Genomic DNA, 24,953 nt, shown 5'->3' on the forward strand with positions numbered 1-24,953 from the left:
TAAAAATACTGGTGGATATAAAAATCTGAGATTTTAAAGTTTTGGTATACTGTTAAGGAAAAAAAGCAATTTTTTACAAAAATATTTTACAAGTCAATTTACGTGACGATATTGTACATTAATACTATTATTAAATCTTGTACTAGATTTATTAAAAAATCTTGTATTAGATTTATTAAAAAATTTTCCATCTTTAGAAATGACAATTAGTAATAATGATAAATTTATTTTAATATTTTTGTATACTAAAATTTAAAAATTTTCTAACAGTGTATTTTTTAGATCCTGAGTTAGTACGTACAATTCTGTTTTGAGATACATCATTTTTACAAGTATTTAATCTATATTATTAAGAAAATAAGGAAAATTTTGTTTCCAGGATAGTCATATTATAAAATCGATTTTTTAGTGAAATTTAATGTCATTGCAGAGATCTTGACTTGAATTTGAGTCTTTTCAAGGTTTCATATCATTCTCATCGATAGTCAATTTATGATGATAAGTATTTAGTCTGCATTCGAAAATGTTTATCTCTAGACACATAATTAAGAAATGACCTTGTATCTTGTGAACTATTGACATTTTTAAAGATATAAGCTCACCCTGACATTACACTAATAGAAACCTTTCATTTGAGTACCCACATCAATTTTTCATATATTTATATATATTATATATATGCATATATGAAAAATATATCAAAAATGCATATGGGTACTCAAATGAAAGGTCTTGATGAGTGTAACATCGAGATGAGCTTATATCTTTAAAAACGTCAAGAGTTAAGAAAGTACAGTGCAATTTAAATGATATATTGTGAAATATTAACATTTTTAAAGATATAAGCTAATCCCAATGTTACATTCCGCGAGACCTTTCATTTGAGTATCCACATCAATTTTTCATATATTTTACATATATATATATGTATATATGAAAAATATATCAAAATACATGTGGGTACTCAAATGAAAGCTCTTAATGAATGCATCATCGTGATGAGCTTATATCTTCAAAAATGTTAATATTTAAGAAAGTACAGTGCAATTTAACAAACTTCATTATTTAATAAAGCAAAATTTTAATTTTGTTTTAGTTCACAAGTCACGGCAGTCACATAGTGACTGCAAGGTTGCTAGCTATATTTTACTTGATTATTAAATGATACTTTATTTTAATAAAACTGATGTTTTTATGTCACAAAAAAAAACAGAATTGTACAGGTATTAATGCATACAGCATAAATGAGTTTCATTGTGTTAGTATCAGAATAAATATCAAGTTCAACTATAAAATATAAAATACTCAAAGCGTAACAAAAACTCAACAGCCAGCTAATGCTGATAAAATGTAATACATTTGGGGAAAATCTAATTTAACTAAAAACTGTTCCTTTTTTATAATACGACCATTTAAATTCATTTGAATTGTGAATACTTAAAACTGCTGATTAATCTCTTTCGACAGCGATTGCGATGCCCATTCCACCTCCAATACACAATGAAGCAACACCTTTTTTACCTCCAGTTCTTTCTAATAAGTGTAACAGCGTAACTAGAACTCTTGTTCCTGAAACAAGAATTTTAAGAATTAAGTATTTATTTTTTTTTTAAATACAATGTAATTTACTAAATAAATATTTACCAGAAGCGCCTAGAGGATGACCTAGAGCAATAGCTCCACCGTTGACATTAACCTTTTCAGGATCTAGCCCGAGCTGATTCATACAAGCAATTGACTGGACAGCAAACGCTTCGTTCAATTCATACAAATCAACCTGATCCTTTGACCAGTTGGCTTTTTTCAACTAGAGTACAATTATGATTTTCATTCGTAAGTACATAAGTGGACAATTATCTCGAAATAGTGTAGTAGTATGTAATGATAATTGTATGGCACTTACCAGCAGTTCAACAGCTGGTACCGGGCCTAGACCCATAATATCAGGCTCAACGCCTCCCTCAGCAATGGCAACTATTCGAGCAAGTGCTGGAATTCCTCTTGCTTTAGCGGCTTCTGCTGACATAAGTACAACTGCCGCTGCACCGTCATTTATTCCTGATGCGTTGCCAGCTGTCACGGTTCCTTCCTTCTGTATTTTTTAAAATTTATTATAATTATATCATATTGAAATATTATTTACAGTAAATTTTTTACAATATTATTATTTTTTTTAACTAGCAAAATTCAATTTTCAAATAGTTTTTTTACATGATTAAAAAAATGTTTGTCTAATAATTTTTCGATATTTTTAATCACAAGATATAACTGATACTTTGAATACTTTTTAAATAGATTTCAAAATAATATTGCTACGACAGGATTAATTAATCTATATCATTAAGTGAATAAGAAAAGGCTGCATTCGAAAATTCTCAATCTCTAGATACACAATTAAGAAATGACCTTGTATCTTGTGAAGTATTAACATTTTTAAAGATATAAGCTCACCCCGACATTACACTCATCGAGACCTTTCATTTGAATACCCACATCAATTTTTCATATATTTATATATATTATTTATATATTAAATATATGTATATATGAAAAATATATCAAAATGCATGTGGGTACTCAAATGAAAGCTCTTGATGAATGTAACATCAGCATGAGCTTATATCTTTAAAAAGGTCAATAGTTAAGAATTTACAGTGCAATTTAAAAAATATCTCGTGAACTACTGACATTTTTGAAGATATAAACTCACCCCGACATTACACTCATCGAGACCTTTCATTTGAGTACCCACATCAATTTTTCATATATATATATATATATATATATATATATATATATATATATATATATATATATATATATATATATATATGAAAATGCATGTGGGTACTCAAATGAAAGCTTAAGATGAGTGTAACATCGGGAAGAGCTTATATCTCTAAAAATGTCAATAGTTAAAAAAGTACCGAGCAATTTAACAATTATCTTGTGAAATATTGACATTTTTAAAGATATAAGCTCATCCCGATGTTATACTCATCAAGACCTTTCATTTGAGTACCCACATCAATTTTTCATATATTTATATATATTATATATATGAATATATGAAAAATATATTAAAAATGCATGTGGGTACTCAAATGAAAGCTCTTGATGAGTGTAACATCGAGATGAGCTTATATCTTCAAAAACATCATTATTTAAGAAAGTACAGTGCAATTTAACAAAAGTCATTATTTAATAAAGCAAAATTTTATTTATTTATAGTTCACAAGTCATGGCAGTCACATAGTGACTGCAAGGTTGCTAGTAATTATTTGATAGAAAAATGTCACGGGAAAAAATTTAGAGAACCAACAAACTATTTAAAACTCCTCGAAAAATTTTGCATAAAAAATTGACTGTCACCAAAAAATATATAAAATTGTGAAAAACACAAATTTTGGTAAAGATTTTTTTGACGATACCAAATTTAACTATAAAAATATCGACGTCACAAAATTTATCTTCATCTCTTAATTATGTAGATTAATATTTGACATATCACGGCATTTATATGCAAAAAAAAAAAAAATAGTTAAATAAACTAATTTTATCTAACGCGCAATTATAATTTATTTAGAATTATTCTGAAAACTTGTTTTAATAAATTAATTAACGCTTAAAAGTATGTGACATTGAATTTAAATCAAATAATGGTTTTTACTTGTCAACGTTAAGAAATAAGTAACGTGATTAATTATCAAGTATTAAATGAAAAAAAATGCAAAAAAATTATTCTTTACATACTTTATCAAAAACAGGACGTAATTTTCCAAGATTTTCAGCAGTAGTTCCAGCTTTAGGATACTCGTCTTGAGAAACAAAAGTCGACTGTTTCCTGCCAGGAACTTCAACAGTTACAATTTCTTTTTTAAAGTACCCAGCAGCTATAGCAGCTTCTGCTCTTTGTTGAGACTTGGCAGCTACTATATCTTGATCTTCGCGACATATTTTAAATCTCTTGGCAATATTTTCAGCTAGAAAAAAAATTAATTTTCCAATAAATCATAAATTTAATAAAGCACGACAGAAAAATAATAATTGTATAAGAACCTGTATCTCCCATATGGATCCCAGTGAATGCGTCAGTCAATCCGTCAAACGTCATCGTGTCAACCATTGTGGTGTCTCCCATTTTAACACCGTTTCTAAGATGAATAGCGTGAGGTGCTTGGCTCATGCATTCTTGACCTCCAGCGACTACAACTTCACTCTCGCCTGCTTTGATGGATACATATCCGTTGGTAACTGATCTGAGAAAATTATTTATTTGTAATATGAATAATTCATCTTTTTTTTTTTATTTTTTTTCATACTTAAGACCAGAGCCACAGAGCATATTTATCAGGTACGCAGGTACGGATATTGGGAGACCAGCTTTCATAGAAGCTTGACGGGCTGGATTTTGACCTTGTCCTGCTGGCAATGCCTAAAATTTTGATTATTTTGATTATTCAAAGAGTATCTTGTGAAGTATTGACATTTTTAAAGATATAAGCTCATCCCGATGTTACATTCATCAAGACTTTTCATTTGAGTACCCACATCAATTTTTAATATATTTATATATATTATATATATGTATATATGAAAAATATATCAAAAATGCATGTGGGTACTCAAATGAAAGCTCTTGATGAGAGTAACATCAAAATGAGCTTATATATTTAAAAACGTCAATAGTTAAGAAAGTACAGTGCAATTTAACAAATATCTTGTGAAATATTGACATTTTTAAAGATATAAGCTCATTTTGATGTTACACTCATCAAGAGCTTTCGTTTGAGTACACACATGCATTTTGATATATTTTTCATATATTGATATATATAAATATATAAAATATGTGAAAAATTGATGTGGGTACTCAAATGAAAGGTCTTGATGAGTGTAACATCAAAATGAGCTTATATCTTTAAAAACGTCAATATTTAAGAAATTACAGTGCAATTTAACAAATATCTTGTGAAATATTGACATTTTTTAAAATATAAGTTCATCCCGATGTTACACTCATCAATACCTTTCATTTAAGTACCCACATCATTTTTTCATATATTTATATATATTATATATATATGTTTATATAATATAATATATCAAAAATGCATTTGGGTACTCAAATGAAAGCTCTTGATGAGTGTAACATCAAAATGAGCTTATATCTTTAAAAACGTCATTATTGAAGAAAGTACAGTGCAATTTAACAAGAGTCGTTATTTAATAAAGTAAAATTTTATTTATTTATAGTTCACTAGTTTAATGAAAATAACATACTTGACCCATAATAACTTCAGAAACATCAGAAGGTTTGAGATTAGCCCTCGCTAAACTTTCTTTTATGACAATACTGCCCAAATCAGAGGCTTTGAGTGTCGACAGTCCACCGCAAAACGATCCTGCAATCAATCAATCAATCAATAAATAATAAATAAGTCAAATTTAATTACTACTTATTTTTATAATTTTTCATCCACAAAAATGGATAACTAATTTGCCCTAACGGTATTTTCGAAAGTAGCTCCAGGTTATTTATCTGTCAAATAATCATTAACTCAGATAAAAAATATTTTTAAAAATCCCCGTTTAATTATGATTAAAATTAGCATTCCTATCTCGTTAAAGGAATAATCATTAAAATTTTAACTTGCTAATATAATTTTTAAAAAATTCTTTTAATTTAATTGAGTAATTTATTTACCTATTGGAGTTCTAACAGCAGACACAATAACCACTTGTCTTCCTGACATTGTTGGTGTCTATTGTTAATTTAAAAAAGAAATTACTCAAGGTGATTAACAAAGTTGGTTTACTTTTCTTGGATTATTTATTTATATTGAAGCGCTTATTTTGTACCGCTGAAAAATAGCGGAAGCCACGTTAACGTCAACGCCTGGCTCGCTGGATCTAACGCAACTGATTATTTTACACCAACCACGTCTACCTTATCTCCATCATTCGTACCTACAATATATACACACATAAATATCAATATATTATACATAAATTTTTTTTTGTGTAATAATAATAATACTCACCTATTGCGTTAGATAATTTAGAGTTGATAAGATTTTCATATAAGAAATTTTTTTTAGATTAATAAAAATTGACATTGATTTTTATTGATAAATTTAAATTGTTATAAAAAATTAAAATATAAAATAATTTTTTTTATGAAAATTAAGTTAACCGACATTTAAAAATTTTTATTGATAATTTTTATACAAAAAAAATAAAAAAATAAAAATTCACTTGGAAAACTTTGTAAGTGCAATTTTTTAATAAATATTTTTTCGTTCAAATTTATTAAATAAAAAATTTTTAAACGTCGGCTAAATTTACTTTAATTTTTTTTTAAAAACAAATTTTATAGTTTTTTTTTTTAATACCTAAAAAAAAAGACTAATTTTATTTAGAGTAGTAATAAAAATAAATGCATAATTTTTTATTTATAAAAATAATTTAGATATAAAAAAAAAATTAAAATTAACATAGATATTAAAAAAAAAAATTTCACTTTTAAAAACAATTTTTTTTTTAAATGAATATTTCATTTATTTTATTACAAAAATAAATAAATGACACTGAAAATAAGTGACATAATTCTTTTTAACCAATAAAACTTAAAAATATTCTTATCAAAATTTTAATTTTAAAATAAAAAAAAAAATATCTCAACATTTCAAAAATAATTTAAAAAAAAAAAACATGTCAGTTTTCAAAAATAATTAATTATTAATTAAAAAAATTAGCAATTGTTAAAATAAAAACAAAAACTAACTTTTGATAAATTAAATTTTAAAAAAAGCCAATAAATAATTAATAAAATAATTTAATAATAAAAATACAGTTAGCCGACATTTAAAAATTTTTTTATTTTTTTTATTGAAAAAAAAAATTTTTAATTTGTTGAGAACTTTAAAAACTATAAGTGCAATTTTTTAAAAATATTTTTTAGTTATAATTTAATAAATAAAGTAAAATAAAAAAATCAAAAATTTCGGCTAACTTTATTGTTATAATTAAATAAATTATCTAGTTAATAATCAACTTGTTTAATCACCACACAAAATCTTTTATTTACAAAAATTTTCCAAAACTCCGGGCGAAAAAATATTCCGTTACATCCCTGAAAATTAGTACCAATATATGCCACATAGATGGCGCATGCGTCGCGCTAGCCAGTGCGTGTTGCAAATGAAACTTCTCGGTTTGTTTTTACCCGTCGTGCATTGGTAGTTTAACAGTGGTTAGTAGAATTGTGTGACCAACCAGTGACTGGTGCTAAGATGGCTGACAATAAGGAGGAAAATAACGAGCTCGCAAATAATCGAGGTAATTTATAAAATAATCACAGGTTTGTAACAAATGACTATCACAAACAATTGCCCGATCACCAATCACCCGTTACATAATAAAACAACAGCTCTGAGGTGGTGCATTGTCTGATAAAAAATATCGCCATCTGCACGTTTGATCTCCGGGTCAACGGGCATGGAGCCTCGCCGATTTTATATCAAGTTATTAGAGCTATATTTTTCCCGCTAATCTATTTTGTGCTAGTTTAAAAAATTACAAGTTATTTATTTAGAGTGACAGGTTTTATCCAGGATTATTGTCTGTCAGGTCGTTGAACGTGGGAGATTTTTTTTTTGACAGCCCTAGATCAATGTGGGGGAATGTTGTAGCCAGGTGAACATATCACCACCCTCTGTCTATCATTTCAACTACTATTTCATTATAAATTATAATTATAATTTTTTTTTTTTTTTTATTTTATGTCAAAAATTTTTTAATAATTCTTCTCTCATTTTTTAATTTTTAGACTAATTTTTTTTATCAACAATGAAAATTTAAGTTCTAAAAATTTTACTTGGCATCGTTGGAAATTTAAAATATTTTATTTGTTTTTGGAAACAAATTTTTGGACATTGTCATTGTCAAGGTCGTAATTAGTAATTATAATTCTAATGATAATTTATGAAAATTAATTTCACAGACATTTAACAATTTTTAGAATTTTTTTAACAAATAAATATGATGCTAAAGTTAGCCGACGTTTTTAATTATTTGAATTTTTTTTAATAATTAAATTAAAACAAAAAAATATTTTTAAAAAATTTCACTTACAGTTTTTGAAGTTTTTTACAAGTGACATTTTTTTTTTTTATTTGTTTTTAATAATTTTTTCAATAAAAAAAAATCTAAAAATTTTGAAATGTCGGCTAATTTAATTTTCATAAATAAATTATGGAAAAAAAAATTGGTATTTAAAAAATTAAAAAATTCAATTTTTTAGAAATAATTTTTCGGAGCAAATTTATTTATTAAAAACAAATAAAAAATTGTCAAGCGACTGCTAATTTTCATGTCATTGATAATTTTCGGAGGTAATTTTTATTCTTTTTTTTTTCTTGATAATTAAATTAAATTCAATGCCCGAATTTTCTATAAATATATTATATAGTATCGTACTATTTAGCGTTAACAAGCCGACACATGTGTTCATAAACTGCGTCGAGGTATTATGGCTGTCCTGGCCCTGGCAGCCGTATTTTTATCCTCCCTCGTGAATTAAACTGAGAAAAAAAGAACCGGGTGTGAAAAAAGAATGTGCTAAAAAAATAACAAGTGTAATAGTTAGTATACTTTAGTAAAGTTAAGAGTTTAAGTTAACGTGTCTACACTTTATTGTTTGGTTGGAATAAGTTGGTTCTAAGTGCTAAAATTCTTGGTCACAAATTTATTCTATAAATAGACTAGACTTTCCATCATTTTTGTGTTTATAAAGATTTTATGAAAATTAAGTTAGTCGACACCTAAAAATTTTTATCATTTTTTTTTATTAACAAAATTATTAAAAAATAATAAAAAAAAATTTTTCATTTATAAAAAACTTGAAACACTATAAGTGCAATTTCTAAAAAATATTTTTTAGTTATTATTTAATAAATGAAAAAATATCCAAAAATTAAAAACGTCGGCTAACTTTAGTGTTATAAAGATTTTATTTTATTGTGAAAATTAGTATTCAAGTTAGCTGTCACTTGACAATTTTTTAATTTTATTTAACAAAAAGATTTATTCCAAAAAAATATTTAAAAAAAATTGCATTTTTTATTTTAAATTTCTAGGTGTCAATTTTTTTTCTTATTTTTTTTTGTCATAATTTATGTGTTAAAAAATTTTCAAAATTATTAAATGTGTTACATTAATTTTCATAAAATTAGTTGACAGAAGATATTTTTTTTTATTCATTAGTTTAGCTTTTAATAATTTTCTATTGATAAAAAAAATTATTTGTGTAATTAAAAAATGTGTAAAAAAAAATATTTTCAAAAATAAATAACATAAAAAATTTAATTTAATTTCTCTAAATAATTTTTTTTATAAATTTCTAAAAAATAGTTGAATGTCTTACCTATTTATTAAAAATTTTTCATTAAGGTTTTTTTCACTCCAAATAATATATTTACTGATATGAAATCTCAATCAATAGATATGACTCTAAAATAAATTTTTACAGTTATATTTTTATTACTTTAACAGAATAAATATTAAGATACATTTTTTAAAAATAAAGTTCTACATTTGAAAAAAATTTTTTTCAATGAAAATTAATTTAGCCGACATTTAACATTTTTTAAACAAATAAATTATGGAAAAAAAATTGACATGTAGAAATTATAAAAAATTAAAATTGCAATTTTTCTAAAAATAATTTTTCAAAACAAATTTGTTTGTTAAATAAAATTAAAAAATTGTTAAGACTGCTAACTTTAATATCATTTTTTTTCAAACAAAATTATAAATTTTCAACTAAATTAAAATGTCAATAAAAAAAATAATAAGCAATTGTGATAAGCATTATAAAAAAATTAAAATTCTTTTTATAAATCAAAAAATATTATAAATTAATAGTAAATTTATTGATAATGTTTAGTAGTATTTATTTTTTAATAAATTAAATTTGACGTTTGACAAGTGATTCGAGCAATTGTCGAGTCTTAGAATCAATTTATCGTATCATGACACATTTATATTTTTTAGTTTGTTTATTTCAGTATAGTATGAGTACAAGAACGATGACAATGCAAACTAAAAATTATATTTATACTAATAATTCGCGGTTCTGCTGTTGGTTTATTGTATTGTACACATGTGAACTTATTACTAACTACTGGACTGGGATTGTTAGTGCGATTGTGTGTAATTATTTTAAAATGAAACTAACATTAGCTCACGGTCGTACTTAGCTCTTATATTAGCTCGGTCTCCATTCATCAGCATATGAGTTAGTTTTAAAAATTTTGCGGAGTTTATTTTTGTTTCGGCATATATTTGTATTTTAATTTCTAGTAATTAATTCGGTTTGCAAGGGTACGCTCTCGCGTGATTCATGCAAATAATTTACTGCATAGATATACTTTGCTCTGTACTATTCTAATTTGATTTATTGCCTGGATTTTATTTTTTTCTTGGGAGGTTTTATACTTATTTTAAAATGTATTTTTCAGATTGATGATGTAAGGTCAGGCTTTTGGAGTTAATATTTTTAGTTATTTTTATATAATAAATTTTTTTAGTGGAAATTTTTTCGAGTAACAAAAGTTAGAAAATATTTACAAAAATTTTAAAATACAATCAAATATTAATAATAGAAAATTAAATAAATTTTCTATAATCTACGTTATTAAGAGAATAAGAAAAATTTTGTAGCCAGTATATTTATAAAATAAAATAGGTTTTTATGGTTAAATTTGGTATCATTAGAAAGGTCTTGACTCAAATTTGTGCCTTTTCAAGGTTTCATATCATTCTCACCAATAGTCAATTAATGATGATAAGTATTTAAGCTACATTCGAAAATGCTCTATCTCTAGAAAGATCATTAAGAAATGACCTTGTATCTTGTGAAATATTGACATTTTTAAAAATATAAGCTCATCCCGATGTTACACTCATCAAGACCTTTCATTTAAGTACCCACATCAATTTTTCATATATTTATATATATTAGATATATTTATATATGAAAAATATATAAAAATGCATGTGGGTACTCAAATGAAAGCTCTTGATGAGTGTAACATCAGGATGAGCTTATATCTTTAAAAATGTCAATAATTAAGAAATGACCTTGTATCTTGTGAAATATTGATATTTTTAAAGATATAAGCTCATCCCAATGTTACACTCATCAAGATCTTTCATTTGAGTACCCACATCAATTTTTTATATATTTATATATATTATATATATGTATGGATGAAAAATATATCAAAATGCATGTGGGTACTCAAATGAAAGCTCTTGATGGGTGTAACATCAGGATGAGCTTATATCTTTAAAAATGTCAATAATTAAGAAATGACCTTGTATCTTGTGAAATATTGATATTTTTAAAGATATAAGCTCATCCCAATGTTACACTAATCAAGATCTTTCATTTGAGTACCCACATCAATTTTTTATATATTTATATATATTACGTATATGTATATATATGAAAAATATATCAAAATGCATGTGGGTACTCAAATGAAAGCTCTTGATGAGTGTAACATCGGGATGAGCTTATATCTTTAAAAACATCAATATTTAAAAAATTACAGTGCAGTTTAACAAAAGTCATTATTTAATAAAGCAAAATTTTATTTAGTTATATTTCACAAGTCCCGGCAGTCACATAGTGACTGCATGGTTGCTAATTTTATAGAATAAACAAATTTCACCCTTATAAATAAAATTTATAATTTCCATTACAAAAATAATTATTAAAAAAAAACTCCAAAGTATTTAAAACTTTTTCTTACGCAATTGTCCAGATGTTTCATACAATCATTAACTTGATATTTATCCAAAAAAAACTTCACCGGTCTCATGATTTAACATTTAATATAACAAGACAATACGTTGCTCAACGACGTAGCTTGGAGTAATTTAAATAAAAAATAAAATCCAACAAAAGTTTAAAGCCAAGTAAAAAACAATCAATCATAATCAGAAGAAAATTTAAGGAGTGTGTAGCATAAAAGGGCGTAATCACCAGTCTGTGACCATGGAAGTATAGTTTAGTATACATATACAAGGTCACGGTTGCTGGGTTCGGTGTTTCCGGTAAATCTTGGGAAAGTTTCACGACACTATTCTCCTAATTTATATCAACATAAAAAATTAACCTGATATTAAAACGCATTTCGCTGTAAATTATCAACAATAAAAATCTTAAATTTTATTAGATTACTCGGTTGTTGACAATTAAGTGAGCTTGTTAGCATGCAAGTCGAAAGTACCCAAGATTAAATTGATAAAAAGAAATTTAATAAAGCACAACTAATTACCGTGAAAGTTTTAAATAGTTAACAAGCCAGTTAGTTATTAGACTGTTTATTAACAAATTAATATTTCTAATTTCTTGATGCTCTGTTTTAATATTCATAAACATAAACATATTTTTTAAAAATTTAATTATTTCACATAAAATAATTCTCTCTTATTTTCTGTAATATTTATTTCACAAAACGTTTTTACTCAAGTTATATTAATATTTCCGTAATTTCCGTCAACCGCGGCAATACAACCAAATAATAATAAGACGTACATGCACCACATCACGTGCGTTTATTTCGCGTAACGGAGGATAACCGCAAGCTCGATCTGCGCTCCTCTAAATAGCAAACAGAAAATCTAACCGGCAATTTAAGTCTTGCAGAAAGAAAAAAAAAATAAATAAATAAATAACGAGTAAAACACGGTAAGAAGATAGTTATTGATTTTTTTCACTTCCACCTCTTTTCTTTAGGACAAGAATAAGAAAAGACGTGTCGTAGGCGTTTTTTAAACCGAGAATCTAATGATGGAAGATTGGAGAAAGGCTACGGCTGCCTATAATGTAAATAAAAATCACATTGTCTGTGTTTATTATTTATTTATATATTTATAAAGATATATCTCGGGTCTATACGATATAAGATAAAGATAGAGATGAAAAATAAAATAAATAAAAGGGCGCGGCGTGTTCATGTAAATTGTAACGTGAGTATGAAGGGTGTGTTCGTGTATGAATTGCATAGAATAGGACAGTATGTATTAATATTACTACAGTAGGTATATTGTAATATAGGTAGGATATATTGGTTAGAAGGACGCAGGTGGAATGCAACTCAACGCTACCAGCGTGGGCCTCACGCAGGTGTTATTGACCGCAATTGACAATTTCACCTGCTTATATTTAAGATTTTTCCCAATTGAGAAAGTTTGTTTGTTTTTTTATTTTTTGGAAATTTACAATTAAGAGTTTATTGATATAATTAAGGAGTCGGCTTGAAGTTTTAAGTTTTACTGCTTTGAATATTTTATTTTCGTCATTCGGTTTGAATTTTCTGTCAAGGATAAAATAATTTAGATAAAGTAACCTGTTCGTGAAATATTTGTTTATAAATAAATAATGTAATGTATTGAGTGTTGAAGGGAAAAAATTACTGATGATGATTCATTTTTTTTATATTGCTTTCATTAGCTTGACCTGTATGGATGTATTTATGTAACGGAATCTTTCAACGTCATTTTTACCGCCTTTGAAACGTCTGATTAATTTTAAAATTTTTACACGTATCTAGGATCAATGACAAAATAATTTAAGAAAGGTTTTCAATTTTTTTTTCTCTCACCTTCTATTGGACAAACGGAAATATCTCTGTCATACTTGTACAACAAATGGAATCTTAAAACGCATTTCATGTATAAATATATGAAAATTTTCCAAAAAAGCGTTTTGGTCTTTGATAGATAATTTAAGATTTAATTTATCTTAATAAAATTTATCTTATTCATGAGAAAAACATGTTTGAAAATTAACTATCAACCGAAAACCAAATTTTAAAGTAGAAAATAATTTTCAACTTAAATAATAAAAAAAAGTTTGGAAAATCCAAAAGTGCACGACTCATAATGCTCATTTAATTATGAAATATTAATAAAATAAAAAATGTGAAAAAAATATATAAAACAGCTAAAATAGCACGATAATGTGCAAGTGTCTTTAGTGGGATAAATGTACACAATATATATAGAAATCCAGTCTTTGTTTTATTGGTTTTACTGGTTTTTGTTTTATTTTATTAATTGTATGTACATAAACGACACTGAATTACCTAGCTATTCGCATTTGGTGACCTACAATTCTTTCAAAGAATTAAAAAAAAAAATTTCAACTCAATTAATGCATTTTTTCGAAAGTTACAGTGTTTTCAGAGTTTTACACATGACAGACAGGAAAATTTTTTTACCTATTTTGATGTTTTTTTCCGTTTCTATTGCACTAAATCAATCTTTGAAAAGTTTCAAATAAATCTCCATTAAATTATCATGACAATAGTATGCAAAATATATTGATTCTGGGAACTAACAAGACTATAATAATAAAAATAGTTGCCTAAATGAGGCGAAAAAAATTCTTCGATCATAAAGTACTCTCTGATGCTTTGCATCATGAGTCGTGCAATAATTAACAAAGTTAATTTTATTGTAAAAAAAACGAAGTACTTTTAAAGATATTCTTATAAAAAATCTACTTTTATTATAAACAAAAATTTCATGATTTTTTTTTACAAAAAAATCAATTTCTTTGTTAATTAAATATTCTTAAAAATATTTTCTACTCTTAAATTTAATTTTTTATTTTTTTTAAATTCTAAACTACAATTTTTTTTTTTTTGATAATTGCTATCTTGTAAAGAAACCCTACTTTCTCATATATGCTTTGATATAATTCAATTCGAGTATAGTGTATAAAGTAGGTAAGGCCTTGCATTACTCATTACGATCAACTTAAAAAGATAGTCGGCTCGGAATAATAAATATGGTTATATTAATATAAGTAAACTAGTGTAGTTCGAGCTTAATGCAGTAACTTTGTATGTCGCTTTCAGCACGCGCAGCATAGTAGTATAGTAGTATAGAATTAAGTAGGCACACTGTAAAAATACAAAAATACATATTAGATACAGATACAGAGCTAGATGTAGTAATGGAGTTTGAGTTAAAGTTTGATTATAACGGCGTGACACAGAGAGACAATTCTAGCTGGTAGTTCTTGTATCTTATATTCTTAATACATGTGTTGAATCAACTGAAATTGGCGCGTGCGTCATTGGTACATTTGTTAAACGTGACTAACTGCACTTTCCACTCTTTATATTTACTCAGCGATTTACTATTTTTTATTTTTACTATATTTATAGTAATGAAAAGAGAGTTTTTTATTTTAATTATAATTTTAACCATTTCATCCTTTTAAATTCAATCACCGGTACGCTCATTTTTTACCTGCCATCATGTCACGTCACGTAAACTTTCGACACATCACAATACAACACAATGAATAGAAGTTAAATATAAAATATATAATAAGCCAAGTATATTAATCCAGACAATGTACAATGTGTACTAAATTTTTATGTCTACTGTAAAAATACTAGACAGTCAAGTTGCGACCAGATAAATCCAGTGATAACAAATTTTATAAAAAATAATAGATAATAGATAATAAATAAATACAGCAGGTACATATATTACACCTCATTTAAGTCGCGTTTAGTTGCACGGAAAAAAGTAAACTGTAATAAATAACAGTCGATTTATAATAAGTAATGATCAACTGCTAAAAATTACCATTTCAAACAGTAAAATCATGATTATACTATTCACTATATAATATTTACCATTTACCATTTAAACGTTACAATTTACTCTTTACATGGAAGAAAATACTATTTCAAACAGTAATATTCGCAATGTAAATGTCTAAAATGTTAAAGTATAATAATTAAGAATTCAGACTTTGATATTTATCATTTCGTACCTTAAAAATGATTTTATGATATGTAAAAAGTATAAAATAAAGTTAATAAATTTCTAATACAAGCAACGTCAATATTTACAAAGTAAAATGGTAAATTTTAAACGCAACACTAAAAATCAAACTGTAATTATTGACTTGGTTGAACTGGTAAAATGTATATTTTAAAAGTATAATTTTGACTGTTTCAAATGTTAAATTCTTCCAGAGTGAGACCCCCTTCTCTTTCATCTGAGTTCCCCTTCTCATAATATGGACTATATATATTGAAATGGCAATTTTTACTGTTTGAAACTGTAATTTTTTAAGATGAAAGAGTCGTTATTTACTATAGTGACAGCTACTAATCACTTATTTTGGATATTAAATTATAAATTGAGGCTTATATACTTTCTACATTAAGTTCTGTAATATTTATATTATTGCCACCCCGATGTCCGCTTTACTGTTTGAAACTATAAAAATTAACCGTAATAAGAGTGAATATTACAGTTTACTTTTTTCCATGTGGGGTTTTTTAGTGGGGGTGATTGTTGTCGGAAAGTTAGCTCTACTGGTAGGGGGTTGATTCATTCTTATCCGCTCACTTCTCACTAGGTTTCATGCGATCGTACTGCACACATCCTACGTAATTAACTGTAACAATTAAAATTCTAAAGTTTTATACCTTTTATTTTTATCGTTTTATTTTGATTAATAAACTTTTATCGCGTGTGATTGCCAATTTGGATTTATAAAAAAGTGTTGAGTTTTTTTTTACTTGTTCATCATGGTTGTCGTCATGTTTTCTGGCTACGATCAGTGTGACTTAGGTATAATTAATTTTTTTTTTTTTTTAATAAAAAAATTAAACACTTTTCTGTAACATCAAACAAAGTTTGAATGAAATAACACTAGTTTATTTAAAGTAATACTTTTAAACTCATTAAAAGAATAATAAATCTTTTAAATATCAACATATATTCTTATTAAAAAAATTAATTAATGTCTAATGAAATTGTTTTGAAAATTATTTTAATTAATTTTTAATTATGACAAATATTAATTTAGATAAGAAGTTAATTAAAATTTAATTCGTCAAATTACCACGTAACCACGTGGTGGCTGAAAATAAAAAGTGTCAGGTTATTAACACGGTGTAAATAATTTTTATTTCAACAAATTGCTTCGGAAGGTCATCAAGTCTAAGGTTCTGGCTAGGTCATTAGGCTCAACTTTATGAGACAGATTACCATCGTGTTGGTGTGTTATTATGTGTGCTGTCTTGTAATGTTTGGTCATTTAATCGCATCAGCACGAGTTATAGTGTGATAATAGATTGCTATATACGCTTAATTACCAGATTAATTTATTATCAAGTGTGATTGTTATTTCGGCATAGATTAATTACTATCTTTTAGTTGAATATTTGAGATCGGGGTACTAATATAGCATTGGAAAAGGAAAAAGTTCAAAGATATTGGAATCTAATTAAAATTTGTAAGCTTTAGGGAATAATACAAACAATAATCAGGTCATTTTATATTTAAATAATTTAATTACATAGTTGAGCAATACCTAATCTCATAACTTGAAATATTTATTTGCATAATAATTGTTTTAAAATTTATGATAGATAATAATTTATTTATTTTTTTCTGTTTCAGGTAAGTGTTTGTCATTAAAGTTGGATATTTTTTTTTTTCTAAATATTGCCGGTGAATTTTAAAAATTGCATCGAGTGGGTGAGTCAAAGACATTTTGATACCAAAATAAGTTATGAAATTGTTTATTTAAAAATTAGACCTATTAATTAATTAATCACGGATTCGCTCGCTAGCGTGCTGAGAGATAAATTTATTCATCACGAATAAAAACGTCCTTGGAATTTAGTAAAAATTCTTACTTTATATTATTGAATATTGTAGTGTATAAATGTGAATTTTATTTATTAAATGAATGAAATTTATATTGTACTAAATTAATTAACGTAACAAAGTAAATTCATAATTGAATTTGTGGAGCATACAAACAACACATGTATTGAATATCAATAAACAGTGATTTTATTTAAATAAAACTTTGACCAGGATTCAAATAATATTTTCATCTATACTAAATTTAATAATAATCAAAGGAAGAAAGCTGAATAAGCGTTTTATTAAACACAAGTTAATTTTTCCTCTCAACAAATAAATTTGTCTCTTAGTGTGCTCGAGTAAAAAAGATTAACAAAAAAATAGAAACAATATTACAAATAAGTTTAATTACTATTAATTCACCGGGAAACAATACCAGCAGATCTTCGTGATACAGTCGTGCTAGGCCTCGACTATCTTGAAAGCGTCTCTGAGCTCCGTTATTAAACACACGTAATCTTTCATGCCGTTGATTCTTGGTGCTTAAGATGCACCGTCATCGATCTGGTGTTCCTCGATTTTAAAATAATAAAAATAGCTGTGTATCCACGGTATCGGTTACACACTCACCGAATAGAGTGTCTATGGATAATTATAATTATAAATACATTCAAGTCAAATAGACTCGAGTAGGTGGAACGCAATAGTAACACAAGAGATAACTGTAATGTAATCCAACATCATCATACTCTATACTCCGTAATATACATTTTTTCTTGCTGAAATTACCAGCGGATTCTCGGATCACATCCGAACATAATTTACTCAATTACTTAACTTGAACTTCTTACTATCAATTATAGTAATTAACGGTTTAGTTATTCAGTCTATTCAATTAATAAATAATTAATAACGACCACAGCTCCGTATATTTTTTCTTATCAGAATTATGCTTAAATATATATTTAGTTCAATTTTTAATTATTTTTTTTTCTTATCTCTATAATGCGGATCTCGTGTTTTACTTCTTGTCTATTTAATTTAATTTAATTTACACAGAAAAAAAAGGTTCACTTGAGCCAAGAAAATATTTTTCTTCCTAATTATTTTCTTGAGCGGAAAAAATAATTTTTCGACACCAGAAATTTCACTTATTCCAACAAAATTAATTCTCTTGCTTTAAGAAATACGTATCTTGATCCAAGAAAATTTATTTAACCTTAGACTGGTCACCCTATGATCGTGACGCCGCGCTCAATTATATTTTGTTTATTACATCTTCAATATTTACTAAAATTATTCAAAAAAATTTGAATTTATTCCTTGAACATTTTAGAATATATTAATAATTTTTTCAAACATCTTCAAAAACGTTAAATTGCTGAAAAAAAATTTCTTAAAAAAATTTGCGGGGCTTTCCTCATCGCTTGACCAGAGTTGTAAGTAGTTTTTTGTCCGCGGCGTTGCCGAAAACACCTCTAGTCTCTGCCTGTCAAACGTGTATGAACTGGGCAACACTGTACGCTCTAAAAGCATTGCGGCAAATCCCTCATCACTCGACCAAAGTCGTTAGGTCGCGTTTGTTGACCAGTCTAGGGTAAGTCAAGAAAATCTTGTTGTTTTGAGAAAATTCAGCCTCTTGCGCCAAAAAATTTAGTTCTTGATAGAAGTAAATTATCTTGTCTTAACAACCGAGACCAGTGATTGCAGTTTCAATTGGCTTAGCGAAACGAATGGAAATTTTGAAAAAACGTTTTTAGAGATAAAAGATAATTTAATAAACTATTTCACCACAAAGCGATTTTTTTCAATTTTTTCAAAAATTTCATTCGTTTCGTGAAACCAATCGAAACTGCAATTTCTCTGCTGTTGGGAGTGCGACAGAGATAGTTCCATTGAACTCCGTGAGAGCAAAGCGAGAAAAAGATGGTCTCGCCTGTTAAGAAAATTTCTCTCTTGCTCCAAAAAATTAAATATAAAGATAAAAGTAAATTTTCATTAATATTTTTATTGATTAATATGTCAAATGAGAAGATCAAATAATATTTCATCATTTTTTTTCATTCAATATGTATAATTGCACGCTAAAATAATATAAAACGGGTATCAAATATTCAAGAGAAAAATTTTCTCAACGTGAGAAAATTTTTTTCTCAGCTGAAGTAGGTGGCGCTGCTTCCCTATAGTATCTAAAAATCTTGATCAAATATAAAAATTTATTGTATCAAGTATTTATGATAATTTGAATTAAGAAAAAATGACTTCCACCAAGAATAGAATTTCAAGAAAAATTTTTACTTTGGTCAACACAACTTTGGTCTTCCTTCATGCACCCAAAAATTTTCTTGAGCCGAGAATTTTGTTCTCCAGGCAAGAAATTTTTCTTTCTGTGTATTTAACTTAATTTAATTTAATTTAATAAAATAAAATAGTTGTGTCTAGTCTGTTGCACAGTAAAAAATTTTTCGTCAAATTTAACACAAAAATTTGTGTCGATGACTTTTTTTTACACAATCTGTGTTGAATCAACACTCTATTGTGTTGAATCAACATACTAAAATGTTAAATTCTACACACTAAAATGTTAAATTCTACACAAACATTTTTACACTTTACACAATGACGAAAAATTTTTTACTGTGTGGTTTTATTACTTATACTCACTCGTAATTTATAATTTTGGTAAATTATGAAATTCCTACGCAAAATTGCCACGTTAATTTTACACTCTTCTTATTATTCTCTCTCACGATAGTAATAAGTTGGTCAACGTAATGGATTACCGCGCCTACATTCTATTATCCTCGGTTATATAATCTGGTAACATAAGTTAATACACATTCAATGGAATATAATATAATGAAAAGAAGTGATGAGTGAAGACAAACGCATACGTGTTATTATATTGTATTATATACTGTCCATTTAATATATTGATACAAAACACACATGATACATCTATACAATACCACAAAAAATCCAATCGAGACATGCAAGTCGAACGCGTGTTGGTATTGCAAATAAAAGATCCAGGAGATCTTGTACCGCATGCAATTTAAACGTCGATGCAGTCTACTCGCTTTCTGTGTCATTATATTAATATAACTGTTTATGTTAGTTTTTGTTGGATATTATTTTATTGATACCGAGGTGTGTCAGGTTCATTTGAATTTATATACCTGTCAGTTCAATAAACTCGTGGTTGCGCTTCATATTACTTATACTTATACTTGAATATTTGAATCTAAATGTAAATATAAATAATTCCTATTTTATTTCATTAATAGTCAATCAGATAACTTTCGGTGTTATCTTTCTTTAAATCAGTTACTTTAAACATTTTTTTATTTTTTACTACTCAAATATTATTTTACTTCTTTCTGTATTCAAAATATATTAATTATTATTGATTTTCAGTAAATAGAATATAAATCTTTAAAAATGTGTGGAATTTACTTAAAAATCGTTATTTTTATTTCATTAAAATTTACTGTTATTTTAAATTCAATGATTTAAATAAAATTTATTGAAGAATAAATTGATTTTTTTTTTTACGAAAAATTATTTTATTAAAAATTAGAATATAAAAATAATACCAAATTTTTATTTTATAAAATTTTTATAATTTAATTTGCATAAAAAAAATAAAATGTAGTTTTTTGAATTACAAAAAAAAATTATGGTTTATTTTGACGAAAGAATAAGTTGATTTTTTTTTTTTATTTTTTACAAAAAATTATTTAGTTAAAAATTAAAAAATATAAATTTTTTATAATTTAATTTGCATTAAAAAAAAAAAATAAAATGTAGTTTTTTGAATTACAAAAAAAAATTCTGATTTATTCTGATGAAATAATAAGTTGATTTTTTTTTTTTTTCAATTTTTTATAAAAAATTGTTTAGTTAAAAATTAAAAAATATAAAATTTTTATTTCGTAAAATTTTTATAATTTAATTTGCATAAAAAAAAAGGTAATAAAATCTAGTTTTTTGAATTACAAAAAAATTATGATTTATTCTACGATCCGGAAACGAAAAAAAAAAACATCCGCTGCGGCATTCTATATTGAAACTTTTTGCATCCACCTATTTCACCACGCTTCTTCAATATACTTATTCAATTTATTCATAAAAATAGTATTTGATTGAAATTATTTTTCTGGTCTTCCATCGCTGGTGCGTCAATCTCCAAAGCAATTTCCTTTGCAATAACATTATTTTATTTATAATATATCAAACCTCTAAGAAACAAACATTCTTTCATCTTACAATTGCAAATTGAGTCACATTTATTTATAAATAATTTATCATAAAAAGAGTCGTTATTAAACCGACAAATGAACAAATGCTACTGTTTAGAAACAAATCATTAAAGATAAAATTTATTTATATACCTTTGATTTAAAAAAATATTTAATGGGTTAGTTGGAAGCAATTATTTCCATCAGGTGAAATAAAAAGTTTGCATTATCTATATTGTGTTTGTAATAACACTGACAATCATAATGATAATGATAATGATAATGAAATCGAATGAAAATAACATTGTTGCTGAAGCAATGAATTACGCAAGTAGGAAAATGACGCATTATATGTCGACCACATAATCTCTTTTCTCTGGTTCACCTTTGCTAGGACGGTCGATGCTCTTCAAGGTCAAGGTGAAGGTTTCTCGAGCGAGACGCGTTGGTATGGTGTCTTGTCTTGGGTTTTTATTTTCAATAAAACAAACAACTTTTTTCAATCATGCCGCATATTTTTTTATACAAGTATGTAATTTTATTTGGATAAGATTGAAATTAATAGAAAAATAAATCCTGATATTTTTTTTAGGCTACTCGTAGGGAAATCTTTTGAAAAATTGCATTTTTTTATTATTCAGCTTGTACTTTAATAATTTAAAAAGTAATTTTCATGAAATTCAGTACAATATGTAGTGAGTGTGATCAACAGAGATAAAAACGATCGATAGACTTATTTTTTATTATCACATAAAAGAGGGAGGTGAATTTTAATACCGAGAATCGCGAATTAGCTAGTGTATATATATATATATATATATATATATATATATTATATACTATAAGCGTGCGATGTATGCTATTATATATATCTGCGTGTTTGACTCACTGACTGCATTGCTAACCGGCTATTTTGGCGCCCAGTTTTCAGAGCACCGGCAGCATTCCTTCGACGAAACGCTAAGTAAAAATTGCCTCAAGCTGTTTAGTTCTGAAGAAATTGAGATTCTGATTCTTTGAATACAAACTTTATTCTAGAGAAAATTACGGATTTTTTAAATTTATAAATTTACTTTTATTATTGAAATTTTCATTATTTTATAAAATTATTGAAAAATTTGAAAATTTACAATTTTTTTCAATGAAAATAAATTTTCTCCATATTTATGCAAGCAATAATAATAATAATAATAATAATATATTAAATCGGTTCTTATTTTCAGAATATTTAATATTTCGTTTCGCCACTTTCGCAGCTTCCTCAGGTACTACAACAGACAATAATCATAATTACATTACATTTATTTACAAATAATACCAAATTAGTATTAATTTAACTAACAGATCAAATTAAACTAATAGTATTTAAAAATATTGTGAGATGATACTAACAACAAAAAGAATTTTAAGTCGTATGCACAGAAAAAAAAATATTCTTGAACCAAGAATATAATTTTGAAGAACAATATTCTTGATTTGAGTAGGAAAATTCTTGATTTAAGGAAATTTTACTTGATTCAAGAATTTTTCGTCTTGATTCAAGACAATTACCCTCTTCAAAATTATATTCTTGGTTCAAGAATTTTTATCTTGAATCAAGTTAATTTTTTTTTCAGTGTGAATGCCGATATTATTTTACATAAATTTAACAGTTGATGTTTATGATTGAGGTAATTTTTAATAGTGTATTTTAATTAGTTTAATTTCATCTGTTAGTTAAGTTAATACTAATTTGGTATTATTTGTATATAAATGTAAAATGTAATTATGATTATTGTCTGTTGTAGTACCTGAGGAAGCTGCAAAAGTGGCGAAACGTTGTATGAAAATTAAATTAACATCAAATATTAAATATCCTGATAATAAGAACCGATTTAATATATTATAAACTATGGATAAGATCGCTAATAATTTTAATAATAATAACTTTTTGAATCATAAATAAATAAATTTATTAAAATAAATAACGCGAGCTAGAGAATAAAGAAGATTGGAAAATTCGCTTAAATATTTGATTTCGATTACTTTCTATAAAAAGAAACATTAAAAATTAACTTAAACGCATTTGAAGATTACGCTTGAATGCTCGAGGGGACGACTAAATTTTTTTTCATGAATTTTTTATCCAATCACCCTTCAATGCTCTGCTCAAGGGGATTCTATTCATTGCAAAAGTACACAAAGTTCATTTTTGATCAATAAGAAATTTAAAAACAACTAAAATAATAAAAATTAAATTTAAAATATAAATTACACTCAATACAGCATAAATATGTAACTTTTATTCACAATTATTTATTTACCTTGAGAATTATTTTACGAGCAAAAATCTGATAACGAAAAGATAAACTGTCGTAAGTGCTTAATGCTAGATAAAATTATTTTAATAAATTGCTGGTTGTAATAAAAAAGTCTATTAAATCTATTTATTATTAAAATCTGTCTGTTAAATCTATTTATTAATTTCTGTGGTATCAATTTATTAAAAAGATAAATCGTCAATAGACTCGTCAAGTGTATTAATAACTTTTACTTTTATTTTCCCAAAAATTGAGTAATGATATTGTTATTAAGACGATAGAGTTGCGCGTATTTGATATTTACTTTAATAATAAGAATAAGAAGTATATTGAATTGAATTACATGTAAGTGAATAATAGTGACCTCAAGTGTCGCATGTTTAGACAGTGCCGCTTTAATGCTTTTCAAAAATAACGACATAAATAACTGAACCGCTTTTGTGGAATATTTCTTCTGTAAATTTTTGAAAGAAGCGATTAATAATATTAACAGATATTATTACTTCCTTTATTTATTTATTTATCACACAATTAGGTCATGATCGGTATGTACAAATGTTGTGAAGGATAATGTATAGTAAAGCAATACATATTGACTTTCTGATTAGAAAATTTTCTTTTAATGAAAAATTTATTTATTTTTTAAAGTAAAATTTTATTTATTTATACTTCAAAATTCACGGCAGTGACATAGTGACTGCAAGAT

At 25.9% G+C, this 24,953-nt stretch overlaps 1 protein-coding gene and 1 long non-coding RNA gene across 2 annotated transcripts; one reads left to right on the top strand and one right to left on the bottom strand.

Moving 5' to 3' along the window:
* Positions 1–1,400: 1,400 nt before the first annotated feature.
* On the bottom strand, positions 1,401–5,970 carry LOC123269396 (acetyl-CoA acetyltransferase, cytosolic). Its single transcript, XM_044735086.1, has 8 exons — positions 5,708–5,970; positions 5,284–5,405; positions 4,323–4,435; positions 4,060–4,259; positions 3,754–3,983; positions 1,904–2,092; positions 1,645–1,807; positions 1,401–1,569 (listed from the first exon to the last, which is right to left on the bottom strand). The coding sequence occupies exons 1-8, from the start codon at positions 5,754–5,756 to the stop codon at positions 1,451–1,453; spliced, it is 1,185 nt and encodes a 394-aa protein (XP_044591021.1). The 5' UTR covers positions 5,757–5,970; the 3' UTR covers positions 1,401–1,450.
* Positions 5,971–7,030: 1,060 nt separating this feature from the next.
* On the top strand, positions 7,031–23,746 carry LOC123269408. Its single transcript, XR_006510401.1, has 3 exons — positions 7,031–7,341; positions 22,384–22,391; positions 23,735–23,746. It is a non-coding gene; the product is annotated as an uncharacterized LOC123269408 (long non-coding RNA).
* Positions 23,747–24,953: the final 1,207 nt, after the last annotated feature.

This window comes from Cotesia glomerata, linkage group LG7, assembly GCF_020080835.1.
Source record: "Cotesia glomerata isolate CgM1 linkage group LG7, MPM_Cglom_v2.3, whole genome shotgun sequence".
In the NCBI taxonomy this organism is placed as follows: domain Eukaryota; kingdom Metazoa; phylum Arthropoda; class Insecta; order Hymenoptera; family Braconidae; genus Cotesia; species Cotesia glomerata.

Excerpts from the sequence above, each read along its gene's own strand:
- LOC123269396 (XM_044735086.1), bottom strand. The coding sequence starts at position 5,756 with ATGTCAGGAAGACAAGTGGTTATTGTGTCTGCTGTTAGAACTCCAATA. Across the intron at positions 4,436-5,283 it reads CTGAAGTTATTATGGGTCAA|GCATTGCCAGCAGGACAAGG; the intron begins GTATGTTATTTT and ends TCAAAATTTTAG. Across the intron at positions 2,093-3,753 it reads TACGTCCTGTTTTTGATAAA|AAGGAAGGAACCGTGACAGC; the intron begins GTATGTAAAGAA and ends TAAAAAATACAG.